Source organism: Aplysia californica, unplaced genomic scaffold, assembly GCF_000002075.1.
Source record: "Aplysia californica isolate F4 #8 unplaced genomic scaffold, AplCal3.0 scaffold00983, whole genome shotgun sequence".
In the NCBI taxonomy this organism is placed as follows: Eukaryota; Metazoa; Mollusca; class Gastropoda; order Aplysiida; family Aplysiidae; genus Aplysia; species Aplysia californica.
This window is the reverse complement of record NW_004798253.1, coordinates 62,590-82,855: the sequence shown is the minus strand read 5'-3', so window position 1 is coordinate 82,855 and position 20,266 is coordinate 62,590. Positions and strand designations below refer to the sequence as shown.

Here is a 20,266-nt window from a genome sequence, read left to right as displayed (position 1 = left end):
TGCGCGTGCGCTAAGCCAGGAGCTACACTGATTCGGGACCAGAACGTAGGCGAGGTGCCAAAATAGGCTTATCGGGCTACATAAACCCGGAGCCCCGTTTTCCTAGACTCTGCAGTATTGCCCGCCCCGAGTTGACTACTGAACTGTCTGAACTGAAGGGCGCTCAACTCACCATCATGGTTAACCCAGCCCGGTTTCACGATTTTCATTTTCTGTAGGACAAGCACTGATAAGGTAAGAAATAGTTTAAGATTGCAGGTTATGGGCTTTGAAATCCAGAAATCAAAGTGCTTTCTTTACGTGAAACTGAAACCCCTTCCGAGCGTAAGACCCGCCATTGTTGTTGTGTGTACGCATTATCGGTTATTTATTCCTGAAGAAGATGTTCTTGTTATCCTAACTTCCTCCTGCCAGCAATCACAAAAGTGCCAAGATGTTCTTGCTCACATAATTTTTGTACGGACCGGTGGTTCAAGACTGGGTCAAAGTTCAGCAATCGTACCGGCCAAGCTGAACTTAGAGACTGAACATTGTAAACAAAGGCCCTACCCTACATGTATGTTGTCATCGTATATTCTTTCTTGGGTATAAAGTATAAAAGTGATGTAATCAACAGTTCGTGAGTTGACTGACAGACTTATTATCTATCCATCGGTATCCATCATTCAACACAACCTCCTTCGACTCTGGATGTAGACTGATTGATACTGATAGGATAGTGAAGTGAAGCAGCTGACGTGTAGACTGTAGATCTAGATCTAGATCTAGATATCTAGATCTAGTAGTGTGGTGTAGGGAAGTAAATCTATTTCTAGATCTAGATCTAGAAATCTAGGCTAGACTTCTAAATCTAAAGATAGGCTACAAAACTGCTGGCAGAATTTATAAATGTTGTTTAAAATTTTTTCCTAAGTTCAAAAGTTAAAGTGGATTTCGCTGGACAAAGACAAGAAGTCAAGGAAGTAGTAAGTGAACATTACAACGAAACCAGGTCTGGTAAGGCCACCTCTATTCTCACCCAGAGTGAGAATAGTGCAGGCGAGTCTTGTGGCTATTCTCACCCAGTGCGCGTTCACCAAATTTTGCGTTCACCCTAAACCACAGAATTCTACACTGTGATAACAGAAAAATTGTAGAATTCTGTGCCGTGAACAAACGTTCCATTACAACTGTAGCTTACTAAAAGCGTACAATTTTGTCTGTGGGCAGTGGAGAGAAAGAGAGAGAGGAGTAGCGCGAGAATTTTCGGGCAAAACAAAATGGCGACCCGCGTAGTTCGGCTCGATTCGAAAAGTTAAATAGCCGTAGCATCTTTGTAGACAACCAAATTTATTTACTTTTGTGTTTTAACATCATTTTTTAACTTTGTTTTGGTCAATTTGATCGTCCACACCGATAGACAGTATTCAGAAAGAGACAGAGAGAGAGAGAAGAGGGGAGGAGTTGATCTTGCGAGAACTTCCGGGCGGGTGAGAATAGCCACTTTCGTCTGGTAATGATTACACGAGCACGGATAGGAGAAGCTGCTAATTAAAGGGCCAGCTCTATTCGGACTCGAGTCTAAATATAATTTTTATCTATTCGGACTCGAGTCTGAATATGGGTTTTATCTATGGTAGCGTCAATTGCCACCGAGTGACGCGGTGGCAATAGAAAAAAATTGACTTTTTGTCAATTGCCACCGAGTGAAGCGGTGTCAAGTCTGAAAACAACACTATCTTTAGCTTTGTACATAATGTGTGTCTAATGAGTCAATTTGTTCTCAATAATTTCATTGGACGAGCATCTAGTCCAGAGCTACGGTACCAACTTGGCCTGTTTTCAATGAGACATAGGCCTAGATCTAGGCTAGCCTTAGCCTACACGTTGATGTAGAACCAACACCGGCAATTTTAGAAGTAGAAGGTTACAAACGCACACAAACTCAAGCAGAAATTCACGTTATATCGGGGAACATAAATCGGGGGACGGGGGTCAGAAAAAGACACACACACACACACACACACACACACACACACACACACAGAGGGACAGAGAGGCAAACGCACAACACCGAGCACTCGAGCACAACAAGCTTGATCTACCCACCAACGCAAAAGAGCTCCAATTTACTCAGTGGCAATTGACAGTCACTCGGTGGCAATTGACACTCTACCTTTATCTATTCGGACTCTGGTCCGATAAAAATGTTTTATTTATTCGGACTCAGCTTCAAAGTGAGTCAGGCCTATTAGATTTGAGTGTAAGGAGGTTACATTTGTCGTCGAGGGATTTTATGTAAAACCGGAATTAGAACTTGAGTTGCCTACAAGGACTGTGTATTGTGTCAAAAGTCAAAAGACTTCACTCTCATTAGATCTACCCTGCAGTGTTTAAGTACATGGTAACCAACAACTCATCATTCATGGTGTTTCCACCACCATTACAGCATCATCATGACTTCCACCACCATTTGTCTTTCCACATGTTTAATATCATTTTGTTGTGTGTTATAGTTTTTCTGTAATTTTTTTTTTTTTTAATGACATCGCACAAAATGGGCAGCAGTGGCCTCTTCCCACATCAAACCAAGAATGCGATATGTCGCTACGCGACCAAATCTCCTTGGTCGACCTTGAATTAACTTTGCCACTGGCAAGGTCAACTCAACTTAATTGTTCTGTTCAAACTAATGATCCAGATAGATAGACTAGAATAGCTAGTAACTTGATATTAAAGCTCATGTCTCGATTGTTATCTCTATAAAATAGAAAATTTTTTCGTAAATGCTGGAAATATTTAGGAACAAGGGTCGGAAGTCGGAAAGGACGTCATATGCTGGACCATAGTGCACATCTATGTGCTGGACTTAATTCAGAGTCCGAATATAATTTTGTCTATTCGGACTCGAGTCCGAATAGTCACTTTAAAATTAAAGAGTCTTGTAGAAAGTTTTAATAATTTTAAGTCAAGTTTATTAAATTTCTTTTATATTACCCCTCATTCTTCACTGCCAGGGGATGTGCATTCCTGTGGTCAGCACTGATTCTCAGCTAAACTAAACTCTTTAGCCACAATGGCAGTCTCATGTCTCAGTGTTCATGGAATTGGGAATCTAGATCAAGCCCACAGTGACATACTCCTATATTAGATTCATATTTCGGACTCGGGTCTTTGATTGTGTCACTTTCTATACTATCCTCATTCACTGTAGGCCTATTCCCCAAACTTGCAAGCTAATCTAAGTTAAAAAAGTGAAATTTTCGGCCTTTTCAAAGTCATTTTGATGTTACCATTCTGTGAGAGCGCATATATAAATAATAATTAATTGCAATGAGGAAGACTACCTGTGCATGTGTTTATCAATCACTTGCATGCAAGCCAAGCGCTGACAAATAGCTTTAAGCAAATTTGGTACGAAATGCGCTTTTTTTACACCCGAATGCAAATCCATGCAGTGCATATATATGGTGGCCATATCTACGTACAGAAGAATTTGAGTAAAATAATTTGCGTGCAGTACTTGTAACTTAACGTATAATAAATAATAGGCACCCAGGAGCAGCAAATTTTGCCAACTTCCGTGACGTATGGTAGGCCTGTATATATGGCGCACAGCTATAGGATAGTACGCTTTTTTCGTGATATATATACTTGTTCATAAAAGGCAGCATAATATAATTTCAATGTCTACTTGTTCAACAGCTCCTTATTCTCATTCCACTTTTAGTCTTCCTTCCCCAGGAAAATTACACACATCATGTATGTCACATTATAGTTCACCCTATGTCCAGAGATTATATTGTGGAATTGACTTTTTGATAGCCGCAGATAATTTTGACTCTGGATGCAAATAGTTAGTGACCGCTTCGTGACCTCGCAGGTTTTCTCACCAAAATTAAACTAATTTAAAAAACTATCTTAATTTTATCAAATCCTATAATGTGTTCAGAATAAAAGATACTGTTCAATGGCACCAGAAAAAAGGGTAAAAATGTAAATGGTAAGGGAAAAAAAGAGAGGACAGTGATGTGAAGAAAAGGAGCAGTAGATAAGAGCCGCTCTGAGCGTGGCTCTGCAACAAAAAACAGGACCTGAGACAGTCGTGTAGCTGCTGTGAGCAGCACTGCAGGCTGAATAAGTTAAACCAAGGTTAAACCGAAAACAACGATCCTAAGGATTGTTTATAAATAGAATCCATGATTTTTTTTCTCCTTTGTTTTCGTAATAACACTTTTATAGGCTCAGCCAAAATGCTATTTCTAACCCAAAATGAATTTTTCGGTTTCTGTTGTCTGAATCTTCACTAGCACCCCTCTATAAGTCAGGCAAGTTCAAGATATTGAAATACAGATGAAAGTGACATGAGAATGTATCAATTTAGGGCCAGAGAGACATGGCCAGTGTACTTATGTTGTTTGCCTAATTGATCACATACATTAATACCTTCACACTCATGTCTAGTGACTAAATTAAGAATTATTGTCTCTGCAAAGCTAGTTCATACTCATCAGCGCATGATGTGTATTACGAGGTCACTGGCATATTGGGCCTTCCCACTTAAAATTCTCTAGGCTTAGAACTAGTGCAAAACACAGTTTGATCATATAATAATTCTTTTCTTTCTTTTATGCGCCGCTTATACCTTTTCGGTGTCGCGGGAAGAAAGAGACGTCTCTCTGTTGCCGGCCGGAGAGCTTGGGTTTGGGGGATGGCTTGGGTGGTTAATGTTTCCCTGACTCCATCTATCCAGGTCTTTCTCTGTCGCCCTCTAGCCTTGTTGCCATCGAATTTTTTTATGTAGGCACGTTGTGCTGGATGGTGTGTTGGTAATCGTAGGAGATGTCCAAACCATTTGATTCTTTGGTGTTGGATGTGATGCTTGACATCATTTGTGCCCACCATTTCTCGGATTACAGAGTTTTTAATTTTGTCTCGCCTGATCTTGTTTACTGCTTTTCTAAGGCATCGCATTTCGCATGTTGCAATTCTTTGTTCTAATGTCTTGTTTGTGGTCCATTTTTGGCATTAATAGGTGAGTGTTGGGATGAATATGGTGTTGATCATTTTGAGTTTTGTTGTCTTGGGGATGTTAGGATGTTCCAGTAGTGGAGTAACCTGGTAACTAACATTATTGGCCTTTTGTACTCATGTTTCAATTTCTCTGTTCAGTCGCCCATCCTCTGTGAATATATTTCCGAGGTACTTAAATTCTTGCACCTGTCTGAGATTGTTGTTCTTGATGTGTATCCTGAGTGGTTTTGGCTTTCTGCTTACTTTCATTGTCTCTGTTTAATTGATGTTGATCTTCATGTCGTAGTTGTTACATTCATCGTTTAATCTGGTGGTGTGGTGGTGGAGACTTCGTTCATCTTTGTGTGCCAGGCTTTGGTCATCATCATCATAATAATAATAATAATAGATACATTGTCATTAAAATAATACTTTGTATAGGTATAGACGGACAAATTCTCACTCAACAGCCAGGTCTGTGCGCTTTACAGCTTCTACTATATATTAGTACCCCTGCAGACCTGATAGCTTTCTGAAACAATTTCAACAATTTTTAGGAAGCATGCAGTGTAAGCAGCCATTTTACAGGTGCTAAACCCTAACTTACTTGACAAGATCTTTCACTGTCTATGGCAGGGTACCCATTCTCTCCTAGATGAAATGAGGAAAATTATTGTTTAATTGGTGTTAATTGCCTTTCCCAAGGGCACAGCATTTCAGCTGAACATGTGTAAAATAAAGATTTTTTGGTGGCTTTCATGAAGTATGTGTTGGGTTTTGGCTGACACCTTATGCATCTGATTGCCAGTAACAATGTGCATTTATTAAGAAAAAATCTCGATTTTTTCGAAAATGTCACTAAGTGGGTTTTGCATCTCACTCTCTCATATGTCTAGCCTGTATATAATATTATTATGTAGGCCCTATAATTGTGTCTGTGGTACAGCACAATACAGTGGAGCTTTTTCCTCTGTTCTTTATGGCCGTTTGGCAGATTAAGCAGGCTAACAATGTAATGCATACACACTGCAACTCGAAATACAAATTAAAAGGGGTAGATAAGAAAAAAAAACTTTGTTAAAAAAATGACATTTTTCTGCATGCATACCATTCCCAGCTGTTGACAATCATCACAGGGAGAGTTGTTATTGCTGTTGTTGTTATCCTTCCAGCAACAGGTGGGCTCTTGCCCTTCTGTCCAATGCCATGTAGTGATAAGTGCAGGCTTCGTGCAGTTGCTGCAATGTTCCATTAGTAGAGTTTTTGAGTTTTTAGTCATTCTTAGGTCTTGGAGTTGGAAGGAGAAGTGTAGCTCTGATGTCATTCAGGGCTGTGCAGCAGAAAAGATGATGATCCCGTCTCATATTATGTGTAGTCACACACAGGACGCAGGGAAAAGTTCAGCTTTTATTCTGCTTTATTAAGTGGAAGTTGACCTGTGTATGTTCTGTTTGTAGGCAGAAGATCGTGGTGTGTTCTTTTCTGTGAAGGTGTTTGATATTGTCATTTTGTTTGTTGCAGTCATACTGCTCTGCCTGTCTTTCCCAAGGCGCATCTGTTCATCTGGGGATTTTTTTTACAGTGGGCTGCTTGCAGATCAGACAAGTTACATGTTGTCTATTAGGGTCTGTAAATGTTACATAAAGTGCATAATTCTTTGCTATGTGCCCTATGGTGGCCTCTGAATATCTGTCAGTTGGGAAGATGGTTTAGTAAGTGTATGACATCTCCCTGATCATCATTTTGCAGGTAAATGACTACACCGTGGCATTCTGTGCATGTGCAGGCATAACTGGTGTATCTGTGAGGTTCAGGTCCATCCTTTGTGTATGATTTCTTGAAGTAGGGCAACATGGATCTGTCTGCCCTTCGGTACTTTCTGGAGTTCCATTTTCTTGTTTTTCAAACCACGGATGTTGAGTTGCAAGAAGTTGAGGGAACTCTTCTTCTCTTTCGGGATGTAAAAGGCTTCCTTCTCACTCTGAGATCTTTTACTTACTGGTTTCTGTGTGTATCACCAGCAGCTGATTTGTTGGTCAGAGCAGCACAGTGATTGCACAGACTGCAGACCTTTTTTAACGAGGTGACATCCAAGCTGGCATGAAATTTAATTCATTTTGTCATGGCATTGAGGACTGGGGTGTCTGTGGACAGCTTGCCCACCCTGAGAAGAGGCCATGCATGTTGAGGATAGTAGGGTACAAGGGTTTTCATGAGTCTGAAAGACCTTATAACTGCTCTGTAACCGTGTGGTCCTGATAAGATTCACACTGGACATTCCCCGTCACCAATGCAATGACTACTGGCCATAGCTGTCAGTTCACCTTTGCATGTGGTTCTGGCCAAGTGGGAGAGCCATTGGATCATCACGTCCTGGGTCTTTGTGCTTTTACTAAGAGGTCCATGGCTAGGGAGCAAGTCAGGCATTCTGCTCGATCCATCCTTGTACACAGACATTCTCAAACTGGCTGATTCCTTCTCAGCCACAGAGAGTGCATTAATGACAGAATTCACAAAAAAATTGGTTTATGAGTTTTTTTGTGCGAAAATTGTTCTCAGCGCACAAAAAAAAGGTTCCAATTGGTCCGAAAAATAATCTAAAATGGGTTTGGACCTTTTCTATAAATTTACCAGTGGCCTTTTCACCCTGGCAACTCAGTCAGCTTTTTTACTCGACTTCCGTTTTTATTTCCAATTTTGTGTATAAATTTCTATGGAGTTAGGCCGGGACCACTTCTCCTGAAGAGTGCCAAAGCAGGGGTGCTAGGCAGATTGAACACCCACTCAAAGGAGAATTGAGGTTTGGTTGGTGAAGAGCATAGCGTTCACCACACATCGGTTGGGTTTGCCTCCTGCTCCTTTCGGGGCCACACCGGCTCCCATCCTGTTATTTTAACCCCTCTAGGAAATGGGGGGTTGGATTGTTGAAGTTGACATCTTGCCTTCGTGTGTCAGTTAAAACAGGGACCACCAAGGGGAGGTAGGTACGGTGAGCTGGATTAGGAGAAACTGTGTGAGACGCACATATTTAAGCATCTCTTAATTTTTAAATGATACCAACGACTTATCTTTCATCCCCGCTTTTGAGACAAAAAAATAGAACTGACGAAGATTAGAGTGGGAAAAAATCATTTAACCCCCCCAAACAAAAAAAAGCTAAAGTTTTGCCGATGAGAACTTTCTCGGGAATGAAGGGACATAACTCAGTATGTATTATAATACCTAGATTATGTTGGGTGGATTACTTCCCTTTAAAGTGCATGCTTATTGAGCGCTCACTCTAAACCGAAATTATAGTTAAATTGAAGAAAATCCGGCTATTGCCCAGACTTCCAGTTAAGTGGGTTCCACTTTATTCGAACCAATATTCATCTTTTGCAGGAGAATACATTGTTCAAAGTTTTAACTCACTCAACTCACTGAATCCAGTCCACCACTGCTGTACTGCATATTGTGTCTTGACATGTCAAGAGAACTTTTCTTTTTTTGAATGATGGGCTGAAAAAAATTTTGCTTTTGCAGCCAATTCATATGTAAACTTTGTCCAAAAAATTTTTGCTTTTCAAAACTCAGGTATTTCATGTGTGTGCAGTTTAGGCAGGAAAATAACAACTCTTTAGATCATGAAAATTAGAATCAGTGGAATCTGCCTGAACCGAAATGAGCGGGACCACTGTTTATTCTTCTGTTTTTAGTTAACTTTTAGTAAGGTTTTACGGTATTCACAACTGCATACGGTCATATGAGCGTCAAGGGGTGGATGTCAACAGAGAGGTAGAAGTCCAAACGGGGAATCAGGCTCTGCTCAACCCTCTAGCCTCAACAGCACAAAGTCTGCTTCAATTATCAAGGCACCCCAGAAATAACAGTTCACAAGATATAGAGAGTGACAAACATACAAAAGAAGTAGAGGAAAAATGAAGATAGTAAGGAGAGGAAAGAAAAAGCGGCAGCAACAATTCTTCTGTTTAGCCGGGGTTTAGATTCAGTTAACACTTACAGTACTGTCAGCAACTTTAGTCGATTTAACTTACACTTACAATACCATCGATGACTTTAGTCGTCAGGCTGTAGTTTGTGATCATTACCGCTGGCGACTTAAGTCGCCGATTCGACCTGGCACGCAAAACATAATGAAACAATGAACGGGCCAATTGCACTGAAGTCCTACAGGAACTCAACTCTATATGATAGCTGAATGGTTGAATTTTTACAGTGTAGTTTCTTGGGCTGCGAAAGTTTTTTTAATTAAAAAAATTTATACCACGGCTTCAGCGTTCTAAGCTTGTGGGTTTTTCCCTATATGAGCCTCTGGTACTGTAAGCGTTAAAGAGCTTTCTCAAATAGAAAAAAAAAATCATGGATTTTATTTTATTTCATTTTCCTTCATTTCTGGATTTACCATTTTCGGTTTAAGCAGACTACACTGTATTTAATGTTATTTTTAAATTTTTCGTTAGTACAGTTACGCTACAAATTCTCCTTTTATTTCACAGACGAGCAAGAGTTGACTCTGTTGAATAGCAGTCACCACCATGGACTACTTCATGCTACTGATTTCGATTGGATTGGGAATTGCAATCCCTTGTCTGTGTGGCTTCCTGGTTTTGTTTTACGTCTTCCCAAACTACATGGTCAAGATCTTCTTAATGTAAGTCGATGAAAGGCCCGTCACATTTAGGGCGAAGAAAAAAAAACCTGGAGTTTTTCTTAGAATCAAAACTTTCACATTCTAATGCTAAGGGTGTGGGGATAAATATCATAAAAAAACAAAAACAGTCTCAATTGCATTAAGATGGCTCATACAACAGCTGTTGTTTTTTTTCCTGTACCAAAAAAGAGTCCTTTCTCAAAGATGGTGAATCTTAGAGATGTATTACTTTTGGATATAATGCTCATTTTTGTTGATTCATTGGCACTTGGACTCCTTTCAGCCCAACTCATGAATGCTGTTGTCAGAAATGGTCTTTATTTAATAGACCATTGATGAAATTAATGCCCTGCCTTTTTTGTTCATCTCCCAGGTTACGAGAACGCTCAGCGGGTATGAAAATCAAGTATGTCGGAGACGAGGACTTTGTCTTCTGCTATGGTGAAAAGAACAAACCTCAGCCTGATAAAACCAGCATTTTGTTTGTCCATGGCTTCACATCCTCCAAAGACCAGTGGATAACTTGCTTTAAGGTCAGTCGTGTGTCACATTGAGCCTCAGTCGATACATTCTCATTCATTGGGATTTTTAAAAATTATTTTAATCTGAAGTACAAAGAGCTAAAGGCTTTCATAAAGAGGATCCAGGTTTTCTTGAACAAGTGTCTGAGAAAGTTACTGAGCATCAGATAGACAGACAGGGTCACCGACGAGGAAGTGTTGAGGAAAGCAAGACAGATCCCAGTCAGAGATGAGGTAGGAAGATGGCAGTGGCGATGGATTGGACATACTCTCAGGAAGTCGGGCAGATGCATAACAAAGAAAGTGTTGAATTGGAATCCACTGGGCAAAAGATCAAGGGGAAGACCGTGTGAAACCTGGAGAAAAATCACAGAAATTGATGTACAGAAAAGTGGGAAGACAAGGAATAACATCAAGAGGCTAGCCCAGATTAGAGAATGGTGGAAAGTGTTTGTTCATGGCCTGTACCCTGGTGCAGGGTGAGAAAGGCAATGATGAAATACAAAGAGCAGTTCTGTCAAACTGAGGTTAACTCACTCATTGATTTGCTGCGATGAAAAGAAAAAGCCAAGGTGGTTGGCGGGTGCTCTGGTGTGGTTTGCTCCTTCTTTCCTATCAAACATCTATCCCCCTAATCTCTCTTCCTTCTTTTTTGTGTTTGTTGCTCTCTTACTCTCTTGTAACACCTCTAAATCTTTAGCACTTAAATGACCTATGTTGCAAGTGCTGTAAAATGGGTACTAAAACAAAACACACACAAAAAAAAACAGCCAAAAAAACCAATGCAACAAAAGAAACAAATTTAATATGGCTGATTTTTTTCCCCTTCATGAAATGATAACAAAATCACTTTTATGGTGAAGTTAAAAAGTTGCCCTTTTTTAGGGAAATTGAGGCGTAGCTCACAATTCTTTGAAAGAAAATGGATCAGTTAGAGCAGAGATTTGATTCTTGAAGTCATGATCACAGTTATCATCAGTTGAAGGGGAAGGACAAAGCTGATCAAGAAGGTGTTTTTTTTCCAAGAATTCAAAGAATTTTTTCTATATATACCTTTATCATCATAATACATTTAGTCAAAAACCTGTTCTAATCAACACCTGTCCAAGACAACCCCTGTTCAAAAGAAAAGACAACTTCCCACCTTCCCCCTTGCATTTTTATATATTTGTAATGACACTGTCCAAAGTGACCTCTTTTCCCCGTAACAATGGGTGGACATCTTAGACAGGTTGGAACTGCGTCTAGGCAGAATTCACAGTTAATCGCCATGTATACATTTTCCACGATGCCAGCCTTTTCCTCAATCTCCTCTTGGAGCTCAGGTGGTCTAAAGGTACGGTGTTCGCCTCTCTTTCAATAGGTCCTGGGTTCGAAACCTGACAGTGACGCAAAAATGTATTCTCTAAACCTAAAATGGTCTCCTTTCTCTTCCTTTCCTGCTCTCCAGTCATGTTCTTTCATCTGCTTTCATCTCCTGTTTCATCTCTCTTTCTCCCTTGCTTCTTTTCTGACCCGGTTCCAGAGTCTGGACACTGATCTTCACATGATGGCGCTTGATCTGCCGGGTCATGGGGGTTCAACAATTCCTGGTCCAGAGGTCAAGACAGACATAGAGTACGTAATGGGCAAACTGAATAAGGTAAGCTTCTTTTGTGTTAGTCGTGTATTTATCTTTTTTTCTTCTTCTTTTCATTAGATTCTATTTCTTACCACTATATATCTACAGTAGGCCTACTGTGGCTGGAGCCTGCTCGTGAATGAACTGAGATTTACATGTTGTGTTTATTTATGTACTAATGCAATCCTAATGCATCTGGTTTTAGGAGTAAAGCTGAAAAGGGCTCGTAATTGAAGTAAGAGTTTCTTCGTAACTAGACACAGAGTTTGTTTTCTTCTGGGCAGTGTTACAGTCAAAGAAATTGGGCTCATTTTATTTCCCTGTATTAGACTGAATGGCAAAATATATGTGTGTTGCTGGATTGGGAACAATTACAGCTATAACAATACGGTGAAGACAATGAATCATGACATACTTCTTATGTTCATAAACGTGTCCCGTTTTAAGTTTGGGCTTGATTTAAGATGGGTGAACGTCTGTGAAACAACTAGGTATGTTGTTCATTGTAAAAATTTAAGGAATGTGTTTGTGTGCATAACAGCATGGGAATGAAGAGTATGTGTTAAGGAGAAAAGGAGAGAGAGAGAGAGAGAGAGAGAGAGAGAGAGAGAGAGGGAGAGAGGGAGAGAGGGAGAGAGGGAGGGAGGGAGGGAGAAAGAGAGAGAGAGATGTTAACTGTTCATATCTACTTAACTATGATCTATTTAAAATTTCCTTTGTGGATAATAAGTTTTTCTCATCCTGCTGTACTTTGCAGTTCTTAGACCTGGTCGGTGTCTCTGATCGCAAGGTGCACATTGCTGGGTCGTCCCTAGGGGGTGCAATATCAGGCATATTTGCCGCACACCACCCTGAGCGAGTGGAGAAGGTCAGCATCATATGCCCTCCCAGTAAGTTTGTGCACATCTTCTGATGTTTTTAGGAATTATATTACTGTGTCTGTTGTTAAGTAGCCTACTCAAGAGAAGACTCTGTTTGCAGACCTGTCATGCATCCAGATTTAATTAGGATATCCCGATTTTTTAGCCCCAAATCTCAAACATCCCGATTTCGATTGCCTGTGTCCCTTTTTTTTTGTTCCATCTGTTGCACCGGATTTTTCTACAAACTTACTCTGCCTTCATATATTTATGGACACCCCTGGAAAATTGTTAAGTTAGCTTGGCAGTCACCCTGGTGAATTGTGGTTGGTCCTGGTTTTTTTCTCCCCTTTCCTGGTTTTTTTCCCATGAGATTCTGATTTTTAGATTTCATAGAGTGACAGGTCTGTGTTATGAGAGTCAAAGACACACTGTTTGATTCTGTCACTTTACTTGTTCATTAATGTGATGCAATCACAGAATTGTGTTAGCATATTTCTTTTGCTTTGAGGTCAGAGGTACATAATATGTGAAAAAAGCTTCATTTTCTAGGATAGACTTTAAATTGTTCATTTTTTATATAATCTCTGGTATGGCCAGTGAGTTGGTGAGCCCAAAGCATGTGCCTCATCCTCACCACAGGTTGCATATTCCTCCCATTTCTTTTTTGGGTGGGTGCATGTGCATGCGCATGTGTGTGGTGAAACACTAGATCAATGCACCAGCATCTGCACAATGAAGAATGGTCCTACTTTATCCTATCATTTATCTGATCTTATCTGATCTTATCTTATCTTATCTTATCTTATAATTTGTCTTATCATTTCTTATCATTTCTTATCTTGTCTTATCTTATCTTATCTTATGCTCTTTTCATGCTGTATCTTATGATACGGTGCCTTATATCTTATCTTACCATGTCTTATAATATCTTATCTTATCTTATCTTACTTGCCCACAGTGGAAACACCAGTGAACAGTGCGTTCCTGAAGGAGTTGAAGCAGGCTATGGCTCTGGAACCGGAGAGTCTGACCTTCGAGCACTGCTCACTGCTGCCTCAGGACCTGGAGAGCACAAAGAAAATGTTTGATCTGTGCACTTACAACAAAGTGTCCGACAAACTCAATGACCAGGTAAATAAAAAAGTTCACAATAAAATAAGAAGAAGAAAAGTTTGTCCACCGTGAACTGTGAACTGATGATGACCCTTCACATGTAAGAAGGAAGAGAAGTTATAGACCTTGACCTTACTTCGATAGCTAGCATGGCAGAGGGAGTGAAGTGTAGGAAATGATAGCAAGCAACTTGTAATGATCATAATGCCAGTGCTTTTCTCAATCCTAAAGTGGTGTGCTTTTCTGCCTAAATATAATGATTAATTAGTAGAAAAAGGTTGTTACATTGTTGTTACAATGTGATTTATACTAATGCCCTATCTTTCCTTTGCCCACAGAAGGCATTTTTAAAATATCTCTTGGGGGGGGGGGGGTTTCATGTCTTGTCTGTTTGAATGTGTCTATTAGTTTAGCTTAATTTATATTAAATGATTGATTTGTAGCAGACAAAGACATCTATCATGAAAGCAACGAAGTTTAGAGATTTAACACAGAGGACACTCTGGGGTCATGGTTGTAATGGCTAGACTCTTTGGTTAGCTCAGGAAAAAAAGATTTCTTTGATGCCTATGAGGGGGGAATATTTTGTCATGTATCCGTGAGTTTGTGCCTTGAAGGTCTAAAACTGCAATAGTGGAGCTCCATATTTTACCCCTTCCCCACTTCCAAGGCACCATGAATTGTAGGGAATAGTAGTTGATTTTATTTGAAAAGTAGGCCTTTATCTTTATCATGGAACAGTAAGTTTGATTTTCTGTCAGTTTTGGTTTTATGAGTTGTATACCTCTTTCCAACATCTTGCATGAGAGATTCTCAGTCTGAAGAGGATAAAAATACCCTTTCCCTTTTGATTCAAAACCTTTCCAAGGACCATCATAAATAAATGTAAAATGGAACAAATATTGCAGCCCACAGGTTCAGAGGAATCCCTGTCATGGACCATGACTGTGTGGTAGGTCTTTACTCACCGGAGTTTTCTACTCGACTGGCCGTGTAGGACGAAAATGCAAGTCCACTCAAATATGATTCAAAATATAATCCAAGACAGAACACACAAAGTTGAAATTGCGTTTCAACTTGTCGGGGTCACCAATGTGGTAGGTCTTTACTCACCGGAGTTTTCTACTCGACTGGCCGTGTAGGACAGTCGGGTCAGGTGGTGTTTTTTGTGTGAGCACTTTGCAGGTCTGTGCGAAGTCATGGTCATGTCAGCTGCTGTGTTGTGAGTTAATTGAGTGTTCGGAGAGTCACTACAACTGTGAGGTTGTTCTCAACATGGAGGTACCACTAGCTTGTGTTTTTCTTCCACTTAGTGGGCTTTTTCTCCCCCTATTTCCTACTCACAAAGCATCAGTAGTATAGTGATTAGGTTACCAGACTGGTAATTGTGAGAGTGCAGATTCAGGGTTTGGAGTCTCAGCTTGATCCAACGTTGTGTCCCTGTGAAAGGTACATTATCACACTTTTCCCATTTAGCTCACTCTTATGAGATAACTCAAATAACTTTAAAGTGTTGCAAGGGGTGTAAAACCATACAATTTCATATTTTTGTTATTCCTTGCTCTCATTTTCTGCTGTTCATTCTTGCATACACAGATCTGGAAAGGATTCCTTCTGCTGAGGCTCAACAGAAATGATTTTAATCTTCGCAGTAAGTCGCACTTCTCACTGAACCCGGGTATTTCCTTACAGCTTGCTGCCGAACAATCAATAAGAATTATCGTCTTAGATAAATTTGCTTTATTTTAATAAAACTCTTGTAATCTTACTATACTCATGTAACTGTCTGGGGGTTTTTTTGCGGCGAAATGATACTAGTAATGAACGTTCTTGTATGTGTTTGTATTTAACAAAATTTGCTTTCTTTCATGTGGATGGGAAAGGCGTATATTTTATAATCTATTTTTGTTTTTAAATGTAAAATTTGCAGGTGACTACAAAGTTCCTGGGAAAAGCTACTTTTTTTTAGGTTTCATTTTTTTTCCTTTCAATAATTCTTTGTTTGATTTGCGGTTTTAAGATTGCATTGTTATATATGGAACTAGGTTTGTTATTTTTTAAAAACATTCTTTAAGAACAAAGTGAGAACAAAACGTGTCTTATCATGACCAAAAAATTAAAGAAGTGAATGAGTTCCTCATGTTGTTCTGTAACATTGTCTTTCTATTGTGGCTCGAATTTTATCTTTCTCTCCTTGCTGGTGGTTGGAGAGTGCCACTGGTAGGTTCTACTTCTTCTCTGTCCCTCTGTTTTTTGTTGTTTTTTTTGTCCTGCTTTTTCCCCTAAAGAACCGTTATTCTGTTGATGTGCTTCCCTTTACTTCTCAAACAAAAATCATTCCTCCTTTCTCTTTTTTTAGTGTTCAAGAATTTGGCCAACTATGACTACCTGAACCTGCTGACGTCACTAGCACCAGAAATAAAGGTGCCCTCTCAGTTGATTTGGGGCCAGGATGATGCAGTAAGTGGTTTCGGTGAATAAACCAGCCTACTATATATTGTGGGTTCGGTGGCGGAGTGGTTAGTGCTCTCGTCTCGAAGCGGAAAGTCCGGGTTCGAGCATGGGTGCGGACACAGGTTTGTTTTCGCCTCCTCCTGCTCACCCCGCAGTAATGGGTACCTGACTCCAAGTTGGGGAAGTAAAGGCGGCGTGGAAAGGAACTGGCCTCCCTACCACAATATGTCGAAGGCCCAGGAAGTTGTCTCACTAACAAGGCAATCCCCAATTTCCGGATCTGATGCGGTAACAACTTTACTTTATTTTACTATATATATATTGCTTAAAGCAGGTATGTCTGGGAAGGGAGCCTAAAACATTTACCGTCATGGTTATACAGTTGGACCTGCTGTAATGACCACCAGTTTAAGACAATCACCTGTTAAAGCTAACAATTCCCTCTTCCCTCACTTTCGTTTTTATTGAATATTATAATGACACTGTCAAAGTCGTCCACCTGTCCAAGACTGCTGCTTTTCTCATTGACAGTGTGTGACTGTCTGGGACAGTTTGATTGTGTTTTATATCCCTGTCCTAAAGGGCCGTTCTCAAATTATCAATTAACATTCTCTTAATTTGACCACAAGATCATTATCAAATCACATTTTCTTAACTTGAACGATTGTCTACCAGAATGAAGCATAATGAAAATGAACCTTCTTGAAAAAGGAATTACAGTTGTACCTGCTCTAATGACTAGCTTTCCTAGACAATCAACTGTACATACAACCCCTTCTACTATCTCCCTTGTGGGTTTTTTTTCCTTTATTATAATGGTACTGTCCAAGAGGACCCTCTTTTTTGTTTTTTATTGGGGTCTTGGACAGATTCAACTGTGTTTGTATTATTTGTAGAGTTTAAATCACTCGTTAATAACTGAATTTTAAAAAAAGTCTTTTATGTCGGGGGTGGGGGGGTGGGGACGACTATGCTGCGGCCCTCTTTAGGTACGAAATCTAAAGGTGACATATATGTCACTAAATGGTAATTAAATCAAAACAATTGAACCCATTTTGAGAGTTCTTCATCTAGTGAATGAACTCCCGGTAAAAGAGACCTGTTTTCAGCAATTGATGTCGAAGCCTTGGTACAGGAATGTGCCTGAGAGGTTTGCCGGATAAAAGGAGTTAAAATATTCTTGTTAAATTTTTCAGGTCACTCACATGAGCGGAGCTGAAGTTCTTCAGTCTAAGTTGCCAAACTGCCGTCACGTTGATATCCTGGAGCAGTGTGGCCATGCCATTGACATTGATCGGCCAGGCGCTTTATGCAAGGCTCTTTCAAAGTTCATCAAGGAGGACGTGGATGCTTCATCGGAGGTCACCACACTGAGGTCAAGCTGGAAAAAGGAGGACAAAAAGGGAAAGTAAAAGGATCAAAATGCTGGGTTTGGGGCGAAGTGTGTGTTTTTTTAATTTTTAATTTTTTAATTTGTTTTTTTTAATATATTTAAATGAGATAGAAATCTCATAATGATCAGAAAGAAAGGAAATATTTGTATATATTGTTATGTTGAATTGTGGCTCAGGATGTTCCTCCACTTTGGTTCCAAAAGTCAATTTTGATATAATGATGGCTTCGCAATGTTCAAGAAATTCTGAATGTTAAAAAATTTCTCACTCCCATGATCTAAATCATTTCTCAAGCAGGTTACTGGTGTCTGTGATGTTGTGATTATGCGTTTTGCTGTGGCATGCTGAAAACCCGAGTTCGATTCCTTAGTGGGGAGAAAATTTTTATCGAGTATCTCAGTCTCACCCTGCCTGTCTAGGTCAACCCGTGCTGAGTGGGATACAGTATCTCTGTTCTGCACATCGGCGCAGATTGCGCTTCGTGTTTTAACAATCGTATAAATGCACGGCAATCTGAAGATTACGTTAATATTGTATATTTTTTCATTATTTATTTAAAAATTCACTCCCATTTTTATTTTTTTACTCACATTAAGGAACATTCACATATATTTTCAAAAATGTAAAAATATGAACACTAAAATTAAAATTAACATGAAACTGAAGAGCTCACAAGAATTATACAATTATACGATCGTTAAAACGCGCGGCGCATTGCGCCGATCGGTAATTTGCGCGGTACATCTCCGCAGAAAGACAAATATTCTTGATGATAATTATAGATTATGTAGACTTCCCTTCGCTCAAATGACTTTATGCAGTTGCGAGTGCTGTAAAACCCTCTACTAAAAAAAAAAAAGACTTCCCTTACATGGGAATTGAACTCGTGTCTTTGGTGTGCAGTGTGAACAACGTAACCATTACACTAAACGCTTGTGTGCTGATCTATCTTCTGTATCCTGGGGAAGTGACAGTGTTACTCAAGAACATAAGAGAATGTGACTCAGTCCTACTCATGACAATTTGGCCATGTCCCTGTCCTTTTATAATGATAATTGATATTCTCAGTGGAGAAAGCAGAAGGTGAGACGACCTGTCTAAAAATGTGATATTGTGGCAATCGCTTAGAAAATAAGTCTCACCTTTCGACCTTGATTTTTAGGGTGAGTAAATAGCACGAATTGCTGAGCTTATTTTATTTTGTTTATTTGCTAATTTTTAAATTATATTTTAGGTCAGTTTCTGAGAAGGTTAATTTCAATGGTCAGAAGTTTTGTGTAGTATACACGGGTGTATGAGAGTGTGACTTTGTTTCCATTAAAAAAAGAAATAGATCACCTAGGCTATATTATGAGAATAAATCTATTTCTAAGGCAATTGTTTATTTGCTACCAAATACTCTTTTCTTTTGGGTGGTTTTTGTAATTATTGCTAGTAACTTAGATATAAACTTTTCATGGAGGTACAATAAGATTACTTTGTGACATTTTTCACAAAACTGAATACTGGCTTATGTGACTTGTCGTTTTGTCGCCCGTGGCAAGAAAAATTTGTAACACTGGCTGACCCTGCTTTACAGGGTGAGCAATGAAAAGTACATATGTGTATGTGTATATATATATATATATATATATATTTTATATATATTTATATAAAAGACATGCTGACATATTGAGTTATTTCTCAGATTTTAGCACTTTGGACATAGGTACACCAAATGCATAGGTTGAGCGTGTACAATTTATTAGTGTGAAATGATAAAAGACGTGCTAAATTGGAAGAACATGGCAGCAGTTGAAAAATCTACAAATTTGACCCCTGTGTTGATTTTCGGCCGATATTTCCATTCAAGGATTGTAAGAAGTAACTCATTTTGTCAGCACACCTCATATGTAGAAGTTACTCATTTTTCCTACAGCAGTAGCAGTTCATGGATCAAGTTTCCCCCTCTTGTTGCTTTACGTTTCCAAGGTTTGAAGATGTGCTTGTTCAAGTTTTCTGTGTTCAACTGTGTCTGTGTTGATGCTAGTCGGTGCAGTCTGTAACACACGAGCATGCCGTGTCATGTGTGTGCATTGCTGTGTCTACAATACCGTACATATTCCTGACAGGCTTGGAGTATCGAGTTATAGTGTAGTACATATTTTATATACATGAGACAGTACATATTTAAGTAATGGAGACGAAAGTGTAGATACGTTATATTTATTCCTTTTTGCTGAACCTTTTCATAACTGACAACCTCTACAGATGTCAACAGCCTTAAGTGACCTGCTACGTCTATTGATGTATAAGAAACAACCATGTTGAAGTAGCTGTTTCGTTTCTTTTATATGTATACTTTGACGCCTCGAAGTATTTATATTCACTTGGTACTATGCTCACCAAATTTTATGACCCAAAGTAAAAATGTTTTTAGCAATGTCCTATAATATCTTAGGTTTCCTTAGATTAATAAAAATCCATTGTTTACAACAAACCAGGTAAAAAATGGTAGTAGTTTTGTGGTAGATGCTGTAACCAAAGGGTTAATATGTATGTACAGTGCCATATTCTTATATATATATACACGTGTTTGATATGTGAATGATATGCAGGTTACACAGAATAGTGTACAGCTATAGATGTGGAAAGTAGAAAAGCACTTGAATTAACCG

General features: G+C 39.3%; 2 protein-coding genes and 1 long non-coding RNA gene across 3 annotated transcripts in view; 2 read left to right on the top strand and 1 right to left on the bottom strand.

Moving 5' to 3' along the window:
• The window catches only part of LOC101849804 (protein HIRA), a 34,491-nt gene extending 34,118 nt beyond the window's left edge, over nt 1–373 (bottom strand). Inside the window, exon 1 of the mRNA XM_013089560.2 lies at nt 173–373. Within this exon, the coding sequence (XP_012945014.1) occupies nt 173–209 (37 nt within the window). The 5' untranslated portion in view covers nt 210–373. The remainder of the gene's footprint in view (nt 1–172) is intronic.
• Nucleotides 374–428: 55 nt separating this feature from the next.
• On the top strand, nt 429–10,177 carry LOC101849657. Its single transcript, XR_221103.3, has 3 exons — nt 429–556; nt 9,489–9,643; nt 10,017–10,177. It is a non-coding gene; the product is annotated as an uncharacterized LOC101849657 (long non-coding RNA).
• Nucleotides 10,178–11,622: 1,445 nt separating this feature from the next.
• On the top strand, nt 11,623–18,230 carry LOC101849420 (monoacylglycerol lipase abhd6-A). Its single transcript, XM_005110997.3, has 6 exons — nt 11,623–11,806; nt 12,543–12,675; nt 13,607–13,779; nt 15,358–15,412; nt 16,121–16,221; nt 17,412–18,230. The coding sequence occupies exons 1-6, from the start codon at nt 11,711–11,713 to the stop codon at nt 17,625–17,627; spliced, it is 774 nt and encodes a 257-aa protein (XP_005111054.1). The 5' UTR covers nt 11,623–11,710; the 3' UTR covers nt 17,628–18,230.
• Nucleotides 18,231–20,266: the final 2,036 nt, after the last annotated feature.